The sequence below is a fragment of the Grammomys surdaster genome, unplaced genomic scaffold (genome assembly GCF_004785775.1).
Source record: "Grammomys surdaster isolate TR1022 unplaced genomic scaffold, NIH_TR_1.0 191, whole genome shotgun sequence".
Classification (NCBI taxonomy): Eukaryota; Metazoa; Chordata; class Mammalia; order Rodentia; family Muridae; genus Grammomys; species Grammomys surdaster.
The window spans coordinates 9,096,443-9,119,008 of record NW_021604636.1 but is presented as its reverse complement, the minus strand read 5'-3'; the positions used below and the strand labels follow the sequence as shown (position 1 = coordinate 9,119,008).

At 38.2% G+C, this 22,566-nt stretch overlaps 1 protein-coding gene across 1 annotated transcript in view; it reads left to right on the top strand.

Annotated features, from left to right (window-relative positions):
* Positions 1-12,348: 12,348 nt before the first annotated feature.
* Galnt5 (polypeptide N-acetylgalactosaminyltransferase 5) overlaps positions 12,349-22,566 on the top strand; it is a 37,928-nt gene continuing 27,710 nt past the window's right edge. Inside the window, exon 1 of the mRNA XM_028769299.1 lies at positions 12,349-13,976. Within this exon, the coding sequence (XP_028625132.1) occupies positions 12,568-13,976 (1,409 nt within the window). The 5' untranslated portion in view covers positions 12,349-12,567. The remainder of the gene's footprint in view (positions 13,977-22,566) is intronic.

Below are 22,566 nucleotides of genomic sequence, written 5' to 3'. Positions count from 1 at the left end.
AAATATTCACTATCAGTGTAAGAGTAAGATTAAAAAAAAAAAACCTTCCAGGGTGTCCATAGTTCCTCATGAGTGGTAGGTGTAGTAGTTGTGTTTACTCTGGGTATATGCATATTTATGCATCTGTGTGGAGAGTGGGGGAATTGAAGAAAGGGTTGAGTCTCTATTTGCATATACAATCAGAAATGAAAGGGAACGTTAGATAAGTTCAATCTTGTAAATGTCAGTTCATGCTTATGTTTGTAGTGATATAGCACAGAAGCTTTATAACTGTAAGATTCACTATGCCATGCACTTTTGGTAATTGTTACTTTTTAAATCTTATTCCCCCCCATATACTATTTGAACAAGAGAAGGATTTTATATTAAACATGAAAGATTAATCTTAACCATACCCAATAATATCAGAAAAAATCAAAATCCTTGCCAACGTTTATTGAGCAACATATGTCTGTGCTTCCTTAAGCACCTATCTGTGTGGAGCCATTTATCTCTTTGATACTGTAAGGAGGGCAGTCATTAACCTCCTTATTACACAAAGGTTAGAATAGTTATTCAAATCATAATGCTTTATACTCCAAAACACAGAATCTATCTCCATAAGCTTCTCCAAGCTGTACGTGGGAGTTTTGTTATTATTTGGGTTGACATGATGCTTTATTGAGTATGATTGACAAGCACTTTGTAAGATACTGAGGATCTATTCCCCTTTCTAACTTAATGCAGGTAGCAGCACCCAGGCATAGCGGTAGTAACCAAGACGGATTCCGAATAGCTGCTAGTGAATGCAATTGTCCAAGTTAAAAATACCATAAAGCAGATTTCACAGGCAATATTGCATTCAATTGAGGGTTTATATGTGCAAACACACACATTGGCAAATGTGTGTAACTCAGAGATAGCCAAAGATTGAGTAATTGTATTTTTTTCAGCCTCCCTGAAAATCTTGACAAATGTTCTTTTGCTCCAGTCCTTCAAAAAAACCAGGAGATTTTAGAAAAAGGCAAAAAGAAAGAAAACTTAATCACAAAAATTAGATGTGAAAAAAATAAGTGCTGGAAATTGAAGCAAAATAGAATGTGGACAGAATAGGACTGGGGCTTGTTGAGCTACTCCTGAGTCAGCAGATTGAAAGAAGCAAGCTCAAAAGTCCAGACATGTCCTCATATGTACCATAAAACTATCCTGAGGTTCAGTGTCAGCATCACTTTTTACCTTGAGCTACATATTTATGAGTATATGCAATGGGTATATGAAGCAATGCCAATATCTGACACATTCTGCCTAAACACTGTTTCTGTGTTTTATGAAACTGCTACATTTCCAAAAGGAGATGGAGAAGTCTTCTATTTGTTGGGCTGCTTCAAACTTCACCAAATTGAAAAACATCCCACTACTATTTCTGTGACAGTTGGCTGATCATCCTCTGCCACATGTCACTTCCAAGAGCAGGCAGATCATCAGCTACTTTTAGAAGGAATCCACATCTCTTTTATTTTGTCCTAATTGACAGAGAGGCATCTCATTTAGATCTGACATCTGCTATGCTTCAGCCTCTGTTCTACTCTCCAGAACCATATGGAATGAGTTAAATCCTCCCACATGAGATCCTTCTGAAATTCTGAGGCAGTTGTGTTGCCCCTGAGTCCTCCTTTACCCTAAATAAATATATGTAGAACACATGATTTGTCCTTTAAAAGGCACTATGCCTGTTTGCATGGCCAATGTCTTTAGAAGGCTGGCTTCATTTCCACCTTGATTGTAATATTTCACATACACAACACATATGTGTTATATGTGTATAATATATATGTATTTATTTACACACACACATATATGTATATATGTATATATATACATATATGTATATATGTATATATATATATATATGGTGAGCATGTTTTGTGTTGTGTCTATATGAACTCCACACATATACCTATGTATAAATATGAATTCATACACCCAAGTGGTAATCAAATAGAGTTTATACTTATATACAAGTTTGCACACAGAGCCACACACATATTTATAAAAATTACATGCTGAAAACCCTTCCCTCCCCTTCAGGTGCTCCTTATTTGCCTGTATCCAGTTCGGCCCATTCATTTATCTATTTATAGGCTTATTTCATCTCTTCATAAATTAGGTGAGTACTTTAGACCTTACTTAGATTACTTAGCTAGTCAAAGCAATATGCATACTCTGCCATGTCTGCTCAGCCCTGGGTGGATTTCCCTCACCTTCAAAAAATAAAAGAAAACACTCAGACACTTCACAACAGAAAAGCCCGATATTGATTCCCATATGTAATAAAATAAATAAATAATCCCTGATCATAAAAACCTGTAAATGGAACACCAACCTCTTTCATTGCCTCCCAGCTTTCTTTCTAAGTACAACTGCTTCTTTCTTCTTCCAGGTTGTGTTAGTTAGATGTTTGTCAACCTGACTCAGGGTAAAGTCTTCTGAGAAGAGGAAACTTTAATTAAGAAAATGTCCCCATCAGAGTGGCCTGTAGACAAGCCCGTGAGACATTTTATTGTTTAATGATTAAAAAATGGGAGTGTCCAGACCATGGGGAGCAGTGCAACCCTGTGAAGTTTGCTCTTCGTGGTACAAAGGTAGCTGACCTCCAAATAGAGAGAATACGTGACATTTGTCTTTTGGGGTCTACATTGCTTCACTCAACTTATTTTCTGGTTACATTTATTTACATACATAAGTCATGATTTCTTTTTTCTTTACAACTGATTTGTAGCCCTTAGTGTACATTGGCTATAGTTTCATTATCTATTCATGGCCTATAGTGTATATGGGCCATCATTTTATTATCTATTCATTATTAGTTGATTACATTTCTTAGTTATTGTGACTAGAACAACAACAAATGTGGCTGATCAAGTATCTTGGGAGTAAGATGTTGAGTCCTTTGGACATATGACAAGGCATGTAATTGCTGGGTCACATGGTAGATTTATTTTTATCTTTTTGAGCACTCTCTACACTGATTTTTACAGTGCCTGCACACGTTTCCAATACCATCAACAGTGAATGAGAGTTCCCTTTTTCCTAACAATCCCTCCAACATTTGTTACCTACTGTTTTGTTATCTTTGCCATTCTGATGGAGTAAAATAAAATCTCAAAGTTGTTTTTGATTTCCCTAATTGCTTGGAATAGTGAGCATTTTTTTTTTAGAGGTTTCATATCCATTCTTTCTTTGTCATTTGAGAACTCTCTGTTCAGGTCCCAGGTCCATCCTTTTTGATTCATTGATATTTTTGAGATCACTATACACTAGTTATTAATCTCACAGAGGTCAGAATGTATTGCTGGGAATGAGTGTCTCCCATTCTGTGGGCTTCCTCTTTCACAAAGTTAATTATTTCTTCAGCTGTAGAAAAGCTATTGAATTTTATGCAGTCCTACTTGTCAATTGTTGTTTGCCTTAATTCTTGGGCAGACTCACTCATTGTGGATGATACTGGAGATCTAGCCAGCTGCCCAAGGTTAGTGAACACATGGGTCTTAGAGGAGAACCTACCACAATCACCTTACTAATCATCACAATTCATAACTACATTCTAAATATTTGTCCTTCTCCCCATAGATAAGTCTAATCCTCAACCCTTATCAAAGAAACTTCTCAATGCAACAGATGGAAATTACTACAAAAAGCTATAATTAACAAAAATTCAGAGTTGTGGGGCACAGTCTCAGTGGGTACATCTATAAAACAACTCCCACTCAGGGAACATTGGAGAAGGTGGAGAGAGAAAAGATTGTTAGAACCAGACAATCAGCGACTTTGCTGTAAAACTGTTTTTCCAAGTGATGTCACAAGCTACACCAATAAGTCTCACCAACAGGATTCCCTAAACATGAACTGAATAAAAACAGCAACAGATGTGATTAATTGAATGAAGAAAAAACCACAAGGCCCCAAGCCTGCATAAAGAATTACAGGCAATTAAAGAATTCTAAGACACTGGGGAGGAACAACAACATTTGATTATCTAATACCAAATGATCATCCCTTGAAACATACATACAGATAGCATTATGTGGATTGACCCAGTTATACTTAGGACACATAGATGCACGTAACAACAATTAATGGAAAAGGAGGCCGTGAATTTGATGAGATCAAGAAGTAGAATAAGAGAAATAGAAATGCTGTAATTATATTGTAATTTAAAAATAAAATAAATTAAGTAATAGAAGATTATTATGAAAAAAACCCTGCCAGGATAAAAGTTCATTTGTAATTTTACAAGAAAATTAATACTAGAAAACAAGTGTATTCTTTGTCTTTTTAAAAAAAAATTTACAGGAACATTCATGCTATTGACTGTTTTTAGTCTATATATATATATATATATATATATATATATATATATTATAAATATAACCACTCATAAGGTATAGGAAACTAAGATTATATTGTATTTATAAAAATGCTTAATATCAGGTTATTGTCATTCCACAGTCAAAACTCTGACCCATAATTGTTCCTGTCTGAAAGAACTGCAAGGATGAAAATGGAGAGGAGCCTGAGGACAAGAAGGTCCAGTGACAGGCTCAAAGTGGGATCCAGCTCAAGGGGATATTGCAAGGCCTGACACTATTACTGAGGCTATGGAACACTCACAAAAAGGGGCCTATCATGACTCCCCTCCGAAAGACCTAGCAAGCAGCTGAAAGAGTCAGATGCAGATATTTGCATCCAACCAGTGGACTGAAGCTGCTGACCCCTGTGGTTGAATTAGGGAAAAGCTGACAGAAGCTGAGGGGGAGGGTGACCCTGTAGGAGGACCAGCAGTCTCAATTAACCTGGACCCCCGAGATTGCTTAGACACTGGACCACCAACCAGGCAGTGTACACCAGCTGATATGAGGCCCCAACACATATATAACAAAGGACTGCCAGGTATGCATTCAGTCAAAGATGCACCTAACCCTCAAAAGACTGGGGGGCCCACGGAGTTTAGAGGTCTGGTTGGGTGGGGAGTAGCGGGTGGAGATATCCTCGTGGAGACAGGGGGTGAGGAGGAGGTATAGGATGTGGTACAGTTGGAGGTGAACTGGGAGGGGTATAAAATCTTGAGTATAAAAATAAATAAATAAATAAATAAATAAATAAATAAATAACAAAATGATTAATATCATTATTTCTTCCTTATAAATATTGTACATAATTGTTTTTATTGATTTTATGGTTGAGATAGCATGAAATAATCTCTTAAGGTATATTCAATGTTGAAAGGAACAAAATGAACAAGTGTCTGAGCATTTCTTTCTCCTAATTGCTGGTTGCAAACATTATCAAATGTTTTGGCATACCAGACTCTGTTAAGTAAATTGTTCAGGAGGCCGTTGGTGTCATCTGAGCTCTTATACTGGGCCCCAACACATCTAAATGGAATCATTCATTCTGAAGTTCTCTACCACCCTGCCAGAGCTAAGTTGTTTGTGTCTCCCTCTCAGAAAGCAGGAGAGAGAACTGGAGCACATAAATGCCTAACAGGCCAGATTCAGCCTAAATAATCTAGAACCCCAAAAAGTTAGTACAAGAATCACAACTCTGCTAATCTCCATGCTATTGACACTAGAGGATTTCTTTTTACCTGCTCAAATTATCTTGTAAAATGCACTACTCTGCTATGCCCACATGTCATAGTTCTTTAGAGGAACATAACTTATAGAATGTGTGTGTGTGTGTGTGTGTGTGTGTGTGTGTGTGTGTGTAGATAGATAGATAGATAGATAGATAGATAGATAGATAGATGAGATGAGATGGAGGCATTTATTAGAATAGCTGTGGTCCAAGTAGTCTAATAGTGGCTGTCTACAGACAGAAGGTCCAAGAATCCAGTAGTTCATCAGTCCACAAGGCTGTCTGCCTCGGCTGGTCTTCAGGATATGCTATAATCCTGAAGAAGTGTGTTCTAGTGCTAATGAATGAATATGCTTGCTACTGAGAGTCAGAGTGGGAGCAGGCAGGCAAGGAGAGAAACGGACCTTCTATGTCCGTTATACAGGCTGCCAAGAAGATGTGGCCCAAATTGAAGATATATATCCCCAGGTCGATCTGGATTAGAAGTGGGTTTTCTCATTTTAAATGATTTAATTAATAAACTATCCCTCGTATGTATACTGAATCATTTGGGTTTTAGGTAATTCCAGATACTTTTCCTAAATTTTGAGAGGAGATAATATACCATGTTTTGAATCATTAATACATACCAACTTAGAACTTAAGTTTAATGAAATCTTCCAATTTGATATCACCATCTATAACTTGTCATTGTTTGTAGTTGGTCTACCTGTTCTAAAAAAAGAAAGAAGGAAGGAAGGATGGAAGGAAAGAAAGAAAGAAAGGAAGGAAGAAAAAATGAATAAAAGAAAAGTCATCAGGTACAAACACTTAACATTCCTTCCTTTTATCTCTTCTCCTCTTAACTTACTTCCAAACAGGTTCCTTTATAAGTCCATTTTGAGTACTTAAAAGAAAATACTCAAACTACTCAACAACAATTACACAAATATCCCCCACTGAGTCAAAGGTAAAGACCTAAAGAGACAAGAGACGTAACTCAAAGGAAGATTTCCAACTACCCAAAAGATATCTAAGATATTGTTCAGTATCACCAACATAAAAAGCACAGTGCAAACCCATAATTAATGTTTTCTCATACATATTAGAGCAGTTGTTATAAAGATAAAAGGTAAATATCTATGAGAATGAGGAGAGAAGGGCATTCATGTACATTGTTGGTAGAAATGTTAAGTGTAGATTAGTTGCAAAAAACACTTATGTACATTCCTGAAAAAGAAATAGAATTACTGTTTAACCCAACAATTGCATTTCTGGATGTATATGTTTAAATGAAATAAAAGTCAGTCTTTCAAAAAAATCTGCATCCTCAGGTTTTTTGCAACTCTACTTAGAATCAAACTAAGAATCCACCATCCTATGAATAAATAAAGAAAATGCTCCAAAGTAATATTATTATGATTTCAAAACCTGAGAAGTCTTACCGAATATTCATACCAATGTGGAGGAATCTGAAAGACATAATACTGAGTGCAACAAGGTAGAAAAAAATCAGATTAATGCTGCATGATCTCACACATGGACTCTAAAAGACAAACTCAACAAAGGAGAATTAGATGGTGATTTCCAGAAGCTCAGAGAAATATAGGAACATGTTTGAAGAGTATAAAGTCTCATTTTGTAGCACGAATTGTACTTGTAGCATTGTAGCATGAACAATTATGGCATACTGATACATAGTATGATGGTTCTGAGAGACCATCAATGCTCTCAGCACCCACACAAAGGTAAGCAGGGAGGGATGGGTATGGCAGATAGCACCAGTGAGGTCATCATCTCACATTCTATGTCAAAGCCTCATCATAAAGGTAGGCAATCTTCTTATAAAGCTAGAAAATAATTTAAGAGATTCATCTATAGATAAATTTATGTCTATAAAATATATGAATATATATTCGCATTTATAGCTTTATACTTAGAGTTGAACAGTAGGATTAACATTTTTAAACAAACCCAGAAATTAGTCATCATGAATATTTCCTAGTAGTCAGGAAATAATGAGCTATCTGAAATTCTGACTTGGATACTGCCTAAACTACTTTTCTATTACTAAGAAGAGACACCATAACCACGGCAACATATAAATGAAGTCATTTAATTTGGGTCGTACTGTTCCTAAATATTAGAGTCCATGACTATCATGGCACGGAGCATGACAGCAGGAAGGCAGGCATGGTGCTGGAGCAGTAGCTGAATGCTTCCATTTGATCCACAAACACAGGGCGCAGAGTGCTAGTGGGAACATTTGGCATGGAGTTTTGGAACAAAAAATGTCATCCCCAATGATACATCTTCTCCCTCAAGGCCACACCTTTTAATTCTCCCCAAATAGTTCCACCAATGGGGTTACCAAACATTCAGACATATGAGCATATAGGGCCCCTTCTCATTCATGGATTGGAAGCCAGAAAAACTTATACTAATACTTCTAAGATGTTCCATACTTTGAAGGTTTGAGGCTAGAGATAAAGCTAGATTTGCCATGTTCACACTGACTAGCAGTAAGGGTGAATCTGTGACACTCCTGTGGATGTAAAACAAAGATTCATTCTCTATTTTAGTTACAGAGTCACCCTGGAGACTTTTGTTCCGGCTTGGAAAAATCTAATGCTGTGGGTCCCAATATCAAGAGATCAGCCTAGAACTGGATGCTCAGTAAGTTCTCAGTAGATAGTTCTTATTAAGATTGTATATTTTGACAAAATCACACAAGATTTGGGTGACAGTGTTTCTGCTATTATGCCCATTTATACCTATCAGACAGAAGAAGCTAAAATAAAATTTTATCTCTAAATTCATATTTCAAGCCATATGCAAACTTGGAACAACATTCCCTGAAACTTCCCAAGTATCATTATAATTACACTAATATCTACTCCAAATAAATATGCACAGAAATTTGAGAACTCAGATAATTGAACCTCCCAGGATCAACTTTGCTTTCTGATTATAGTTACCTCAGTAAACAACATTAACATAATAAGTTTTAGCTCATAACATGGATAAACTAATTAGGTTAAAAACAAGAACACATATAAAGGCTATCTATCGAGCAGTGTGTATACTGCCTCCTACTAAAGACATAATTTTTCCTACCAAAGACAGAATTTTCAAATTTCCTTTTCTTATCTTACATTTTACCCACTCATAGTCATCATTGGTCCAAAGTGAAAAAAAAAGGAAATATATCCTGGAAAGAAATGACTAAGAGATGCACAGTTGGTAGGATTGTCAGAAACTGTTACCAGGTTCCTGAGTACCTGCAATATTGAGACTGTGGAATTACATTTAACCAGCTCATGCTGTCCCCACCGAAGCACTTAGGTGCATGACAAAGCCATTCTTTTTTGACTTTGACCAGTCAAAATTAAACTTGTTATAAATATTGATTTTTCTTACTAGACTTAGAATAACTCTAACTATAGTGTCACTTCAAGTGAGACTATCCCTAGATTCAATATCAACTTTGCAAACTATATATATTTGCACACACTGATACATAAAATAAATTTAAATGTTTATGAAAAATAAAATGCAATAAAATGGTAAAAATGAGACAAAATGCTCAGTGAAATGTCTCACTCATTGTAAGAATCATACTAGTCACCTTAACTGAGGTTCTTTCTCCCCATGGTGACTCTAGTTTATGTCAAGTAGATAAAAAATGACTAGCACACCTACACTTTAATAACTTATACTATACACTAACACTAATAATTATGAAATCAAAATACTTATAAGCTCTGAAAATGCTGAAGATGCTTTTTTCGTATATAGTATGAAGTGTTCAACCAAAATTTAATTATTTAAGATAAAATAAGTACACCAACCTCGCTAGTATGTGAATTTGCCTTTGTCTTTAATAAGTGGTATATGTATATCAAAAAATTGCTTTCCAGTATATTGCTTTAATTTATATGCCCAGACACATGAATTTTCTCTTGTAAAGAACTTAAGAAGCACTGAATCCAAGGAATAGCTCTCTGTAACATTTAACTACATGAGTCAGAGCACCACACAGTGCTGTATTCAAGAGCCCACTCTTCCAAGCCCTGCTGTACGGCACTTTGCTTCTCTTCATTTTCATTTCCTGTCTGCAGAACAATCATTTTAATTTTATCTTTCCATGCTATTACTGTAAGGACTGAATGTGATACTCAAAGGAAAGAGCTGAGTGAAGTGCATGACACATAGTGTGGGACACACTCACATGACGAAGCCGAGCCTGAGTGCTCTTCTCAAAAGCTGTGCTTCCACTAAAGCCACAACAGTCTGTCGTCACATCTATGTATTTGTTAATTTATCAATATTTAACGATTCAACTAGTATTCCTTCTCTGGACTACAATATAACAAGAGGATATAATTACATTCTCATTTTAGTCTTCAAGGTTATAAATAGATTCTTTAAAGAAGATCCATACTTACCGAACTATGTCACAACAAAATGGCAGAGTTGTTTTTCATACTACTTGTTGTATATTAATACCCTAAATGTGCTTATCTTTCTATGTCCACTAGAACCTATGATGTCCTTAATGTTAGCAATTGTGTGCTTTTATTCATCATCTTACCTAGGGCCCAGGCTATATAAGAAGGGCAGATAAATAAAGGCAGATATGTACAGAAGAAACAGCTGAACTCTACCACTATCAGTTGTTTGGATATTGTAACCCAGAATAGGAAGGCAGGTACCAAACAAGGAGAAGAGTCAGGGCTAAAAAAGATGTCACGTCTCTGTTATCTTCTTCTGAGAAAAGTACAAACCTTGTTAAATCACTATAGAAATGAATTCAGAATCTTCTCCACACCATGCTTACCTCAAAAGATAGATTATTGGCTTTCGGGAGTAAGGGACATCATACCATCTCAGGGTTTTTCAGAAAATCACTCCAGAGCAGTGGTTTCAGACCAAGTACCCAGTCTTTATAACTAGCAATGACAGTTGTTTTGTGAAACAAAGCTATTATTAGGTATTACTCTGATAAGCAATTTATTAGTTTCATTTCCCATTGCTATGATAAAATACCCTGACAAAAGTAACTTAACAGAGAAAGGGTTTGCTTGGCTCAAAGTTCCAGTGAATTGCACCATTATCTGGAATCCAAGATGGCTGGTCACATTCCATCCTTACTCAAGACTGAAAAAAAGTAAATTAATGCATGCATGCCTGCAGGCAGTTCATAGTCCCTGTTTCATTCAGTCAGGTTCTAATAGTAAGACTACTGTCCCAACCAAGACTTAGACTGGACTCTGAGTAAGCCAGGGAAATGGCCAACAGTTTCTTCATGGATTTAACCTTAAAATCACTCAGAAGTCCTCTTCTATTGGTTTTTGTTGTTGCTGTCATCTGACATAAGGAGTTTAAGGAATATGGCTTATTTAGGCTCACAGTTGGAGGATGCAGTCCACTATGGTGCAAAATCCTGTGGTCAATGTATCGTCTGCAGTCAGGAAGCAGAGAAAAAGACCAAATGTGGTCTTAGTTTGCATTCTTTTTGTTGATTTTTGCATTCCTGTACACTGGATTATAGAATAGTACCACCCATGTTCAAATTGGGTCTTCCCACTTTAGTTATCCCAGCCTAGAAAATTCTTCAGATGCATACCTCAACTCCTAGATAATCTAGACCCTATCAGGTTGACAATATTAACTATCAAAGTTGGTTGGCACAGTAGTCTTACGTATTAACTTAATAAATACTGATATGGGAATATGTCCTAATCTATTCATGATTCTATTTAAAATTACCATAGACTGAGTGGTCTATACTCAATATGAATTAATTTCTCACAGTTCGGGAGGCTAACACATTCAAAACGAACTGACGTGGTGTCACAGAAAGCCTTGTGGCTTGGTTTCTTCAAGAGTCCCTCTTGATGGACCCTCACATGTTGAAAGGGGCAAGACAGTTCCCTGAGCTCTTTTGTAAGGACACTAGTCTAAAATTAAAGACTGCTTCTCCCTTACCTCAGCACATTCCGAAGACTTTACTTGCTAATATCACCCCATTGATGATTTCCACATTGACTTTGGTGGGGTCACAAACATTCAGATCATAGCAAAGTGTCCTGAATTTTTTATAGAAATATGACAAATTGTGTCAGTCTATTAAGGCTAAGAGTGGGAGAAAAAGATGGACTCATGTAAAAAGGAGTAGCTGACCTACTTACATAGAAATATTTCTGTACCTGTTGGTGGAAGCCTCCTCAATAGCTAAACACCCCTCTCTGGCAATTGGGCTATAAAGATACCCGCTTCTTTAAGCCATTAACCTCTTAGAGCTGAAACACTAAGGTCAAGAATTAATTGTTTCAACTAAGCGCCCAAGCATCTGGGTACCACAGGGTTAATGAGTACGAGTGGGGTAGGAGGGGTTACAAACCAGGAACACATGTCCCCTAAGTTAGTTTGCTTAGTTTCTGTTTAATTGCCCTTAAAACACACACTCTCTCACGTAGCACAGAAGGTGAAAGCTGAAGGAAGTTTGTTGGGCAATGGCTTGAAAGGTTTTCCTTCTGAGACATGGTGTTGAATTACAGCATGCAGCGAACTGGGAGGAGAGAAGCTGCTGCTGGCAGCCCCAGCCTAGCCCCAAGTTTGCTTGTTCTTGGGCTTGAAGGAAGATGGACATAGACCCTCCGAGACAAGATGTAGTGAACTATCCTGCAGCTGCAGCTGACTGCTCTGGGAGTCACCTGGAGCCAGTGTGTACTAGGGTTTAGCTAGGGCCAGGGAGTGGGCACAGATGCTTTGCTGTGAAATGCCACGCAGGCAGAGAGTGACAGGCAGTCAGTAAGAGCTGAGCTATTCCCCTTGGACGGCTGTTTCCTGCTAGGTTCAGAAGAGAGGGGCCTTGCTCCTGTTGCTGCTGCTACTACTGCTGCTGCTACCTCAACTCTCTCCATTCCAGGTAAGCAGAGGGCAAGCTGTAAGGCAAGCCTTTGTACGATGAACAAGATCCGAAAGTTTTTCCGAGGAAGTGGGCGAGTCTTGGCATTTATATTTGTAGCTTCTGTCATCTGGCTGCTCTTTGACATGGCAGCTCTCCGCCTCTCATTCAGTGAGATCAACACAGGGATACTCAAAGAAGATATCATGAGGAGGGAACAGACAGGATTCAAAGTTGAGCCAGATCAAATGAAGATCCTTTACACCAGCATCAGAGGGATGAGGCTGCCTCGGAATGGAGTGTGGGGCAAGGAGAACTTTAGAAAGGCTGAGAACCATGTACTCAAGGTTGAAGAGAATATAGACCAAGTTCAGAGGAAAGGGAAAATGCAGGTCCTCCTGGGAAAGTGGAAGGCTGTACCTTTGTGGCATCATGCACATCAGCAAACACTACCAGTGACGCTTCCCATGCAGAAGACCCAGGGGAGAGACAGCAAGCATGAAGTCTCCTCCCAGCACATGATGTCCAAGCAGATGACAGTGTTAGGGTCTGAGAAGACCACATTCACAGCATCAAGAGAAGTTCCATTAAACAAAATAGCAGGATATACAGAAGCCTTTGATAAGAAACAAGAGGCCCCAAAGAATTATAATCTCAGCAGTGATACATCAAAGCAAGCATCTGAAAGGGTCCTGAATGGGACCATCAGTGTCAGTGTCAGGCAGCAACCACAGATGGTGGTAGCAAAATCGAGGATGCACTTTGCCAGCCCAACAATCCTGAATTCTGAGGAACTCAAAGTCATAGAGAAAACTGAGGCTCAGAGCAAAGACCTAGAACATGAAGCCCACAAAGTGCTACCTCTTCTTAAGTTCATTGCTGATATGGGTCATTTAAAGAATCAATCTACAAATGAGACACAATTGGGAGGACTACCAGAAGATAATGCAGCCAAAGTGGTGCCAGAGAAGAAACCTAATTTCTCTGAAAGTCATATTGTGATTATAACTAAAGAGGAAGACCTGAAGACAGATACCAAAGAGGTATCTAATTCTAAAACCCAAACTGTCTTTCTGGGTGGAAGCCAAGGTAAACATATCCCCAGGAATCAAAGCACAACCTCATCCTCTCCATTAGCTCTAAAGAGAACAGTATCTCAATCCAAGCTCACCATAACTGCAGGACTCCATACAGCAAGAAGCAACTTGACTGTCAAGGCCCCAACTGTGGGACACCAGCAAAGCCGGGCAAATATCTCTGAAAACCCTGGAAGGCACCACGTGTTAAGAATCGATATGACCCTTTCTCCAAGGGATCTCAATGCACCGGGTCAGTTTGGGCGCCCTGTGGTTGTTCCCCCTGGAAAGAAGAAGGAGGCTGAACAGAGATGGAAAGAAGGAAACTTCAATGTCTACCTTAGTGACTTGATTCCAGTGGACAGAGCCATTGAAGACACAAGGCCTGCTGGGTAAGACCCATTTCTCTTCTCTTTCCTTCAGCTAAACAATGTGCTCATGTACAGAAGGGCTTGACTGCAATTCAATTTTGCATGAATTTTGGCCACCTAGGGAATTAATTTGACAGTAATTATTTGATGGTAGCAAAATAGTCAACATTGTGCACAGAGAAAAATTCTGCTATCAGAAATGTGCTGTACTCTCTATATGTTCACATCTCAGCTCCCTTCCTTAGCTTTCATTTTCTTCCCTTTGTAAAAAATCTGCTTAAATGGCATGTGTTCACTACCCATTGATTAATAATGTAGCTCTAATTACAACTTGATGTTCAGTTCCCTAAGCCAAGACAGCCTGGAAGTTGGGATCCAAATGTCAATTTGAACATGTGTAGTACATGAACAATGATTTTTTTTTCCGGCTTCTTCAGAAAATGTTTCTTTTGAACCTAGGTAGTTGGGGCAGGGGTTTCCACAGGGTTCTCAAAAAGAAGGCATGTACAGATGAACCTTTGCTCATGGTAGCAACCCAATTCCTGATAATCTATAGCTAAGTAGTAAAATGTAAAACATAATTCTGTTATAACAGTAAGAGTGGAAGTTTTCATGTCGGAAGTTTTCACTGTTTATAGTTTGGCAGGAGGGTATCTAGGACAGGTTGATCTATACACTGATAAGCAGCCTCCTAAGTCTCCCCGAAATTAAATCTTAGAATAACCATGAGTAGTGATGACTAGGACAAGAGAAGGGATGATTGTTCTCTAAACTTAAAAGTCCTTTTGTTGGTGACAGTAATATACATTTGTGCATTCTGCCACACGGAGCAGTAATGTTGGGAAAAGTCCATCACCCACAAGCAAACACCTGTCGGAGCTTCAGGAGCATGCTAGCAATGATCCTGTTCACAGAATTTCTGCATTACAGGATTCTACAAATATGAAAGTGTACTTCATGAGCCTGAGTAAGGAGGGGGGCAGGTTTTATAACATGACTCGTTGGATGAGGGCAATTAGTGTCTTTCTAATAATTCTTATTACACCTCTAGAGAGTACTACACCTCTAAAGCTTCTGAACGGACCCTTGCATTCAGTTTTTCAAACAATGAAACTCCTACCTCCCTAATCACAAGGCCAACCCAGTCTCAAAAATGATTCCAACTCAGTTTCCAACTGTCCTTGTTGTATTTATAAGTGAGGATACTTGTAGCCATGTGCTCACTACTACCCATTAATTAATACTCTAGCTCTGATTACAACCTGATGTTCAGTTCTCTAAGCCAAGCCAGCCCGGAGGCTGGAATCCACAAATGGCAAGATTGAGACTTTGAACATGTGTAGTACATAAATAATGGCTTTCTTTGGCTTCTTCAGAAAATGTTTCTTTTGAATCTAGGTAGTTGAGGTAGGATTTTGGACAGGATTCTCAGAAAGAAGGCACGTACCGATAAACCTTTACTCGTGGTAACAAAAGCAGTGTATTTATTGTGATGTAGGTGTCGAAGAAGAAGACAGTTCAGTCTCTTAGACACGGACCCAGAGCTATTAGCCATGTACCATTGGCTTGTCTATCCTAGGCACTGTGCCATTCATACTCCCATGGGTAGTGGGATGCGTCCTTGAGAAGAACACAGTAATATTCATAGAGATGGAAACTGAGGTCCTAGCTACATAAATGCCTCAGATGATTGACCTAGTTCTTTGAAGAAAAGTGATTAAAATTCACATTCAAAATTCTCTTTCTCTCTCCTGTCTCTTGTGTATTATCTTCCAAAAAGAGTTCTAAAATGTTAGAGTAGCTATACCCTGCAATCCTACATGTCACAGTATTGGAGCACTAGCTAGTGTTCCACAAGGGATTCAGGGAAAAAGTCTCTTTTTAGGCAGCTTTGTTTAAGTATGCCCTTGGTGTCTAGCAGACTGCTACCAGCCTGGGGAAGAATCAGGCGGGGCGAGGAAAACGGGATACAGCTCTAAGTAGAAAAAAAGAAGGATCAGTGTGTGAAGCCAAGAGTAAACACTAATGCTATCACCTAGCTGATTTATTAAAGGCCCCTTGCCTTCCAGAGCTGGTTAATTTATAATTTCGTTTGGGGAACTAGAGTCCTACAGCCTAGGAAGGTTACAAAAAGACTCTGTCTTTTTCAGGAGATTGTCTAGCTGCTGTTTCTGAAACTGACACGTGTGCTTGAGATGATGACTCAGAGAACACATAGTCAAGTCCCCTCCCTCTTGCCACACAAACCACCTTGGATAAATATAGGTGTGTGTCTCTGGGAAAGATGCCTGGCTTATGCTATGCTCCTAACCCCAAACAGATGAAGACACTAGATATCAGGAAGCCTATATGTGAAACCCTCAAAGGATTTCTGGTCCTTTTGTGCTATTTTTCCTTAAAGGAGAATAAATCATTTTTTTCTTTTCTTTTACTCACACTTGCAAATTATGTGTTCACATGAATATGTTTAGAAGAAAATGCAAATAAAATATGTGGTATTTTTTAGGTAGGCAGGATTTGGAGCAAGGGTGTTTTGTTGTAGTGGTTTTAAAGCTTTGATATTATTTTTCTTCAGCTTTGATCAAAATTATCTGAAATGTCTTATTCATGCATGTAATAATGTTTAAGGTAATAAACTTCAGTCATCTTATAGAAAATTATTATAAAATACAGTAAAAGTTATGTGCTTGCTTGCATGTGTATGTGGATAAGCTGCTATAAGAACCAGGCCTCATAATTAGCTGATGTGAAGACCACCATAATCTTTGAATTTCAAAACTTTAGGAATAGCTTCCAGATGTTTATATTTTAAAACAACACTGCTCTTATGGATTAACACAGTGTGTTCCATATTATAACTTTCTATTGAATACAGATTAAAAAGGGATTAAAAACTGAGATTTGCAATATTCATTTCTATTTCATTTCCCTCAGCACAGATAGTGACTAGTTTCTAGTTAACTTCTTAAGGTTGAATTAACTGATATGCTAGGACAAGGTTGACGTTGAGTAGAAGAGACAGGGTTGCCAGGACAACATCTCTTACTTTAGCCTTAAAGTCAGAATCTCTTTTCCAAACCACCTTTTACAGCTTTTTCCTTTCGTATTTCAGAGAAATAGTTCTAAGATATTACACGATCTCAAGGTCTTATCCAAAAACAAAGGATCACCTCTGCTACCAGCATCGTTCACATTATGTTCTCAGGGCTGTCTACGATTCTCTTCCCGGTAGTTGATATCTAGTCTGGTTTACATGCTGTGTTTCCCAAGACACCTCTATGGTCTCTCTATGCACTCAGCACTGGGGAGCCAGTCTCATAACACTGTAAAAAATATTTGTAGTTGATATGTATATAAGTATGAGTCTATATTGACATGAGTTTGGATGTGTGTGTGTGTGTGTGTGTGTGTGTGTAGGCTTGAGGTTGACCCTGGTGTCTTCAATTGCTCTCTGCTTGTTTCTTGAATCAGCATCTCTTGCAGAACCCACAGCTTATTGACTCAGCTGGTCAGCTTGCCCTGGGGATTCCATTTCTGCTTCCTCACTACTTATCATAGGCAGCCAGCACTTGGTGGATTCTGGGTGTCTAAGCTGTCATCCTCATGCTTGCCTAGTCACTGCTTTACCTGCTGAGCCACACCCCCAGCTCCCATTACGATGTTTCTAGACGTGATGCTCCTGACTAACGCCTGTTTATTTTATTAGTTGATTTCTTCAGTCTCTCTCTGTGATCTGCTTACATGACCTCGCCATTTTTACTCTCTCATGCTAATCTAATATTACACCAAATCTCAGTGTAGCATACCTTGTCCTAGGCCATGATATAGCTACAACCATTAAATTCTAATAGCATTTAATGTACGTAGCCTTCTTTTCACTGAATCACTTTGGTTCCTCAGTAACAAGAGCCGTGAGCATCATTTTGTCTTCATGCTGAAGTTCTAGGCTTCTGCAGAAACTTTTATTCAATTTTAGTTCAAACTCCCTGATGGTACAGCACAGAGCTTTGCAGTCCAAAGATAAAAGTTGGCACAATGCTGACTTTATAAGGCTATTTCTCTAAAATGAGTTTTTAAAACCAATGCTACTGTTAAACAATAAATCAATGACAGGCATCAGTTCAAATGAAGCTTTTAATAAGTCACCTCATAAATTCCTAATTGTGTCTTGATTTCTTGTGTTGAGTATGTGGAGTATATTATTATTTGGCTTAAGGTATCTATGTTCTGTTTTATGCTGAGTTATTGATTGATTCATATTTATTCACTAGTTCATATTTTTATTCTTTTAGTTTTAATTTTAAATTTTTTGACTTTCAAGCAAGGGAATTGCTCTTGTTTAGATATTTTAGAATCTAGAATACTTATATATAAAAGATACGAAAACCCAAATGTTCTTTTGACAGTTACTTTAAACTACCAGATCCAGTCTTTTAAAAGTAAAAATCCAATCATTGAAGTCTTTGTTCTTAGTTCTTGAAAGTGTTTGCATCAGTACTAATCAACATTCATACACATTTCACATGCATGTATACTACACACAGCTCACACACACATACACACACAGCTCTCTCTCTCTCTCTCTCTCTCTCTCTCTCTCTCTCTCTCTCTCTCTACACACACACACACACACACACACACACACACACACAGCTGTTGCTGAGCTGAGGTTCTTCCTCTCAAAAATAGGGCCATTCTACTTGGAAAAGCCTGTCTTTAAGCCTGAATCTATGGTTAAAATAGAACCTCAAAAATGAACTTATTTTAAGAGTACACTTCTTGAATCTGGATTTGGAGAAAGAAATATTTAGAAGAATTTTTCCTGCCACCATTTAGTTGTCAAAATACAATAAGATTTGGGGCTGGAGAGATGGCTTAACAATGAAGACTACTTATTGTTCTTGTGGAAGACACAGATCAAAACTCTAGCACCCCATGGTGACTAACAACCATCTATAACTCAATTCCTGGGAAGTGAGCTGATGCCCTCTTCTGCCATGGAGGGGCACCAGTTATAGACATTATGTATACACACACACAAACACACACATACACACACATGCATGCATGCATGTGTACACCCGCAAAACACTCATACACAAAAACAAAATTTGAAAATCATTTTAAAAAAGCAATGAGTCACTTATTAATAACTGCAGTATTGCAACAGTACTCAACAGTCTACATTAATGCTGGCAGTTCCTACAGAATTGTGTCAAACTCTCCCATAAAGCCATTTTGTCTTTGCCACCTTAGTTCAGAGCCAGGATTGTTAACAATACTTTTTGGCAAACATGAGAAGCAAAAGATAGCACTGGGCATTGCTTAAGAAACTGCCAAAATCAATAAGGGAAAAGTTTCTAGAATCTTAATGTTGACTGTAGGAAGCTGAAGAAGCCACAGCTGAAAGAGAAGAAAGATGGGGAAGGAGACAGACAGTAGCTGATCATACATCCTCCCCATCCTAAGGATTCTTGAATGTTATCAGCTTGAGAGAAAAGATGTTAAAGTTAAATAAAATTCAAGGTTTTATTTCCATGTTGATGAATTTTGTCTTAGTGGATTGAGGGTGATTTTCTGACTAATAGTGACTGGAGACATCATCTGTTATAGACGAGAGTAGCTATGATATTTTCCAGCTAGGGAAGAACTCATTAGTGACAATGAAAAACAGCACCTAAAAAGCTTCCCTCCTGATTTCACACGTGGAGGTGAAAGCACTCAATGGTGCTTCTTTACCTGCATGTGTATATCTGTGTATGCACACATGCATTTGTCAGGAGACACATGTATTGGGGCTCTGTTTTACAATAAAGAGAAATAAAGAGAGATACAAAAGAAGAAAAGTGTGTATATATATATACATATAAACATATGTATATATATATATATACATATAAACATATGTATATATATACATATAAACATATGTATATATATACATATAAACATATGTATATATATACATATATATGCATTTATATACAAAATACACACACATACATCATATACATACAAAGACATGTACATTACATATATACATACACACACATTCACATACATATACACATATACATATACACATATACATACATAAAAGTAAGAAAGAAATATGTTTAAAAGCAGAAGGTAGACCATAACATAGCAATGGTTAAATATGGCTGAGATAATTTTGAAGTCTTCAGATGTTCCTCTTTATCATTCACCATACTAACTTGAAAGAGACAGAGGAGAAAAATATAAAACTCATTACAGCCATTAATTCAAAGCAAAGAAAGCTGTTACATGGGTCCTAATAACATAACATTGAGGAAGTCAAACCAGTTCAGGATGTGTCCTCTCAAATGCTGCCCATGAGCTGAAAATATGCTTGGGAGAACATAATGCGTAGGTGCAGGACTTTGAACCTAGTCACACAGCTTTCTCAGACATTTCAACCAGAGCCAAATTCAACTACCAGCCTCATTTTATCAAATTCTCTATGTAATATTGCCCTGGGTTTTTCTGTCCCAGAACATAATTTCCTGTTGTCCTCCTCGGCTGACCTGTTCCAACAGAGCTTGCCAAAGAGCAGAATGTGTCTCCCTGCTTCCCCCAACCATGGCTAAGAAAACTTAGGAAAAATAACAATGTGTACAGGCCTTTTTGTTTGTTTGTTTTCTTTCAAAACTAAATGGAGATGTTTAGACTTCCCTGGAAAAACATCAGTGTTAGGCCAGGCTCCAGTACCTTTAGATGGGCTTGCCTTTTCAATGTGCTGCACTGGCCATGTGAGAGAGTTGAGATGGGGAACTGAATTCATGCCACTTGAATTCTTATTCATCCTAAGAAAAAAGTTTTCAAGGTTGTTATAGTCACCATCACCCCAGCCTTATCTACAGAGAAGGCGGGACGTTCACATTATGGCAGTAATTCAGGCAGTGGCCATTGACTTCATTGCACATTGCATACCATACTTTATTGTTGGTCATGAGCCAGTATATCAGGCCAGGCAGCTGGTACCTTTTATCTTTCATGCATGTAATCTCATTTGACTGCTACAACAGCCATGACAGACTGATAAAGTATTACATCTCCTTATTAACAAATGAAGAAATAAGCACACACACACACACACACACACACACACACACACACACACACAAGGAAAGACAAGAACTCAGAGCTCAGAAGTGATGGGTTGGATACCAATGCTTAGTCTTCTGATTTTCCATTACTAGGTAGTAATTGTGCTTCACCAGTCAGGTTCTTTCTGACCCGAGCTAGTCTACCTCGTAAGGTTATGCCTAGACCTCCTTGGTTCGTCAAGGTTCTTTGTGAAGGGAAATCTGTATCTTGCTGAGACTCATATGTCACATTTACTCTATTAGACAATGATACATGTATGATGTATGTGTGTGTGCTATATGTGCTTGTCTGTTTGATAAGAAGCACTTCAGAGCAACACTAAGGCTAAGAACCTGCCCTGTATGCTTTACTGATGAGAAAAGTGAGTGTGGATAGAGGAAACAAGTAGCAGATTCAAGATCCATAAGATTCCCCAGATTCTCATTTGAGTGCTCTTTCTACAGGCTCCATAGCCTCCTTCTTTTGCTTCCTTACAGTCATATGAGTTTTAGAAAACTTAAGACTTCTCTCTTCTTCATGTATAAGCCAAAGGTGAAAAGGAAAATCTCAGGAAATAATGACAATGGCTGAAGAGCCTCAGATGACAACCTGTATTCCAGAGCAGGTATAAGGAGTGACTTACCCAAGGTTACATGCAGTAGGGTAGGCATGAAACATGGCCGATAGATGCCCTGCCCTCCCCCAGGATTATTTTTATCCTAGAACTCCACCATCTTAACTCCTGCCTCTATCCCAATTTCACCCTGACAGCTGTCTGCTCAAAATAGACCATTGTTAACATGGCAAGTGTTGGTGCTGGTGGGATGTATTTGTGAGCCTGAGTCCGTTCATTCTGATGACACATTCTTGCCTCTGCAACTGCAGCATCACCAGGCTAAAGGCTTCAGTGTGAAGTGGGGAAGTAGCACTGAAAATTCTCAGTCAGGTGATTTTACCCAAATTTCAAGGGTCACTTACCCTAAAAAAGAACAAATCACAAAAGTAAAATCCTCATACCCCTATACCCTCTTATCAGCGGGAGGCAAAGAGGCTCGAATAATTTTAAGGTCTTAGGAAATAATATAGTTCCAGACAGAGCACCTCAGCTGGCCACTTGATTCTCCTGATGCTCCTGAAGATATCATAGTGTAGAGAGTGAAGGGCAGTCAAGGATCCCATGGAAGCTGTAGTTGAATTGCAAATAGAAGTTGAAACATATTCTTTCGACCTTCTGTTCAAACCCATAAAGACTGAGATTTGACCTTCGTGATGCATTTTGCTTCTGCTGGAATAAAATGAAAAATTCATAGAAATGAAAGAATGTTATCAATCCTCAGCGTTCTGATTTGAAGCCGTCTCTGTTTGATAGGCTCCATCCAAATGAAGTCAGTGGTCAAAGACTAAGCACACATAAGCTGGGGAGGTAAACCATCAGCATTGGAATCTCTTGATAAATAAGCAAGCACTTGGTAGATTCAGATTAAACACTGCCTGGGACCAGTCA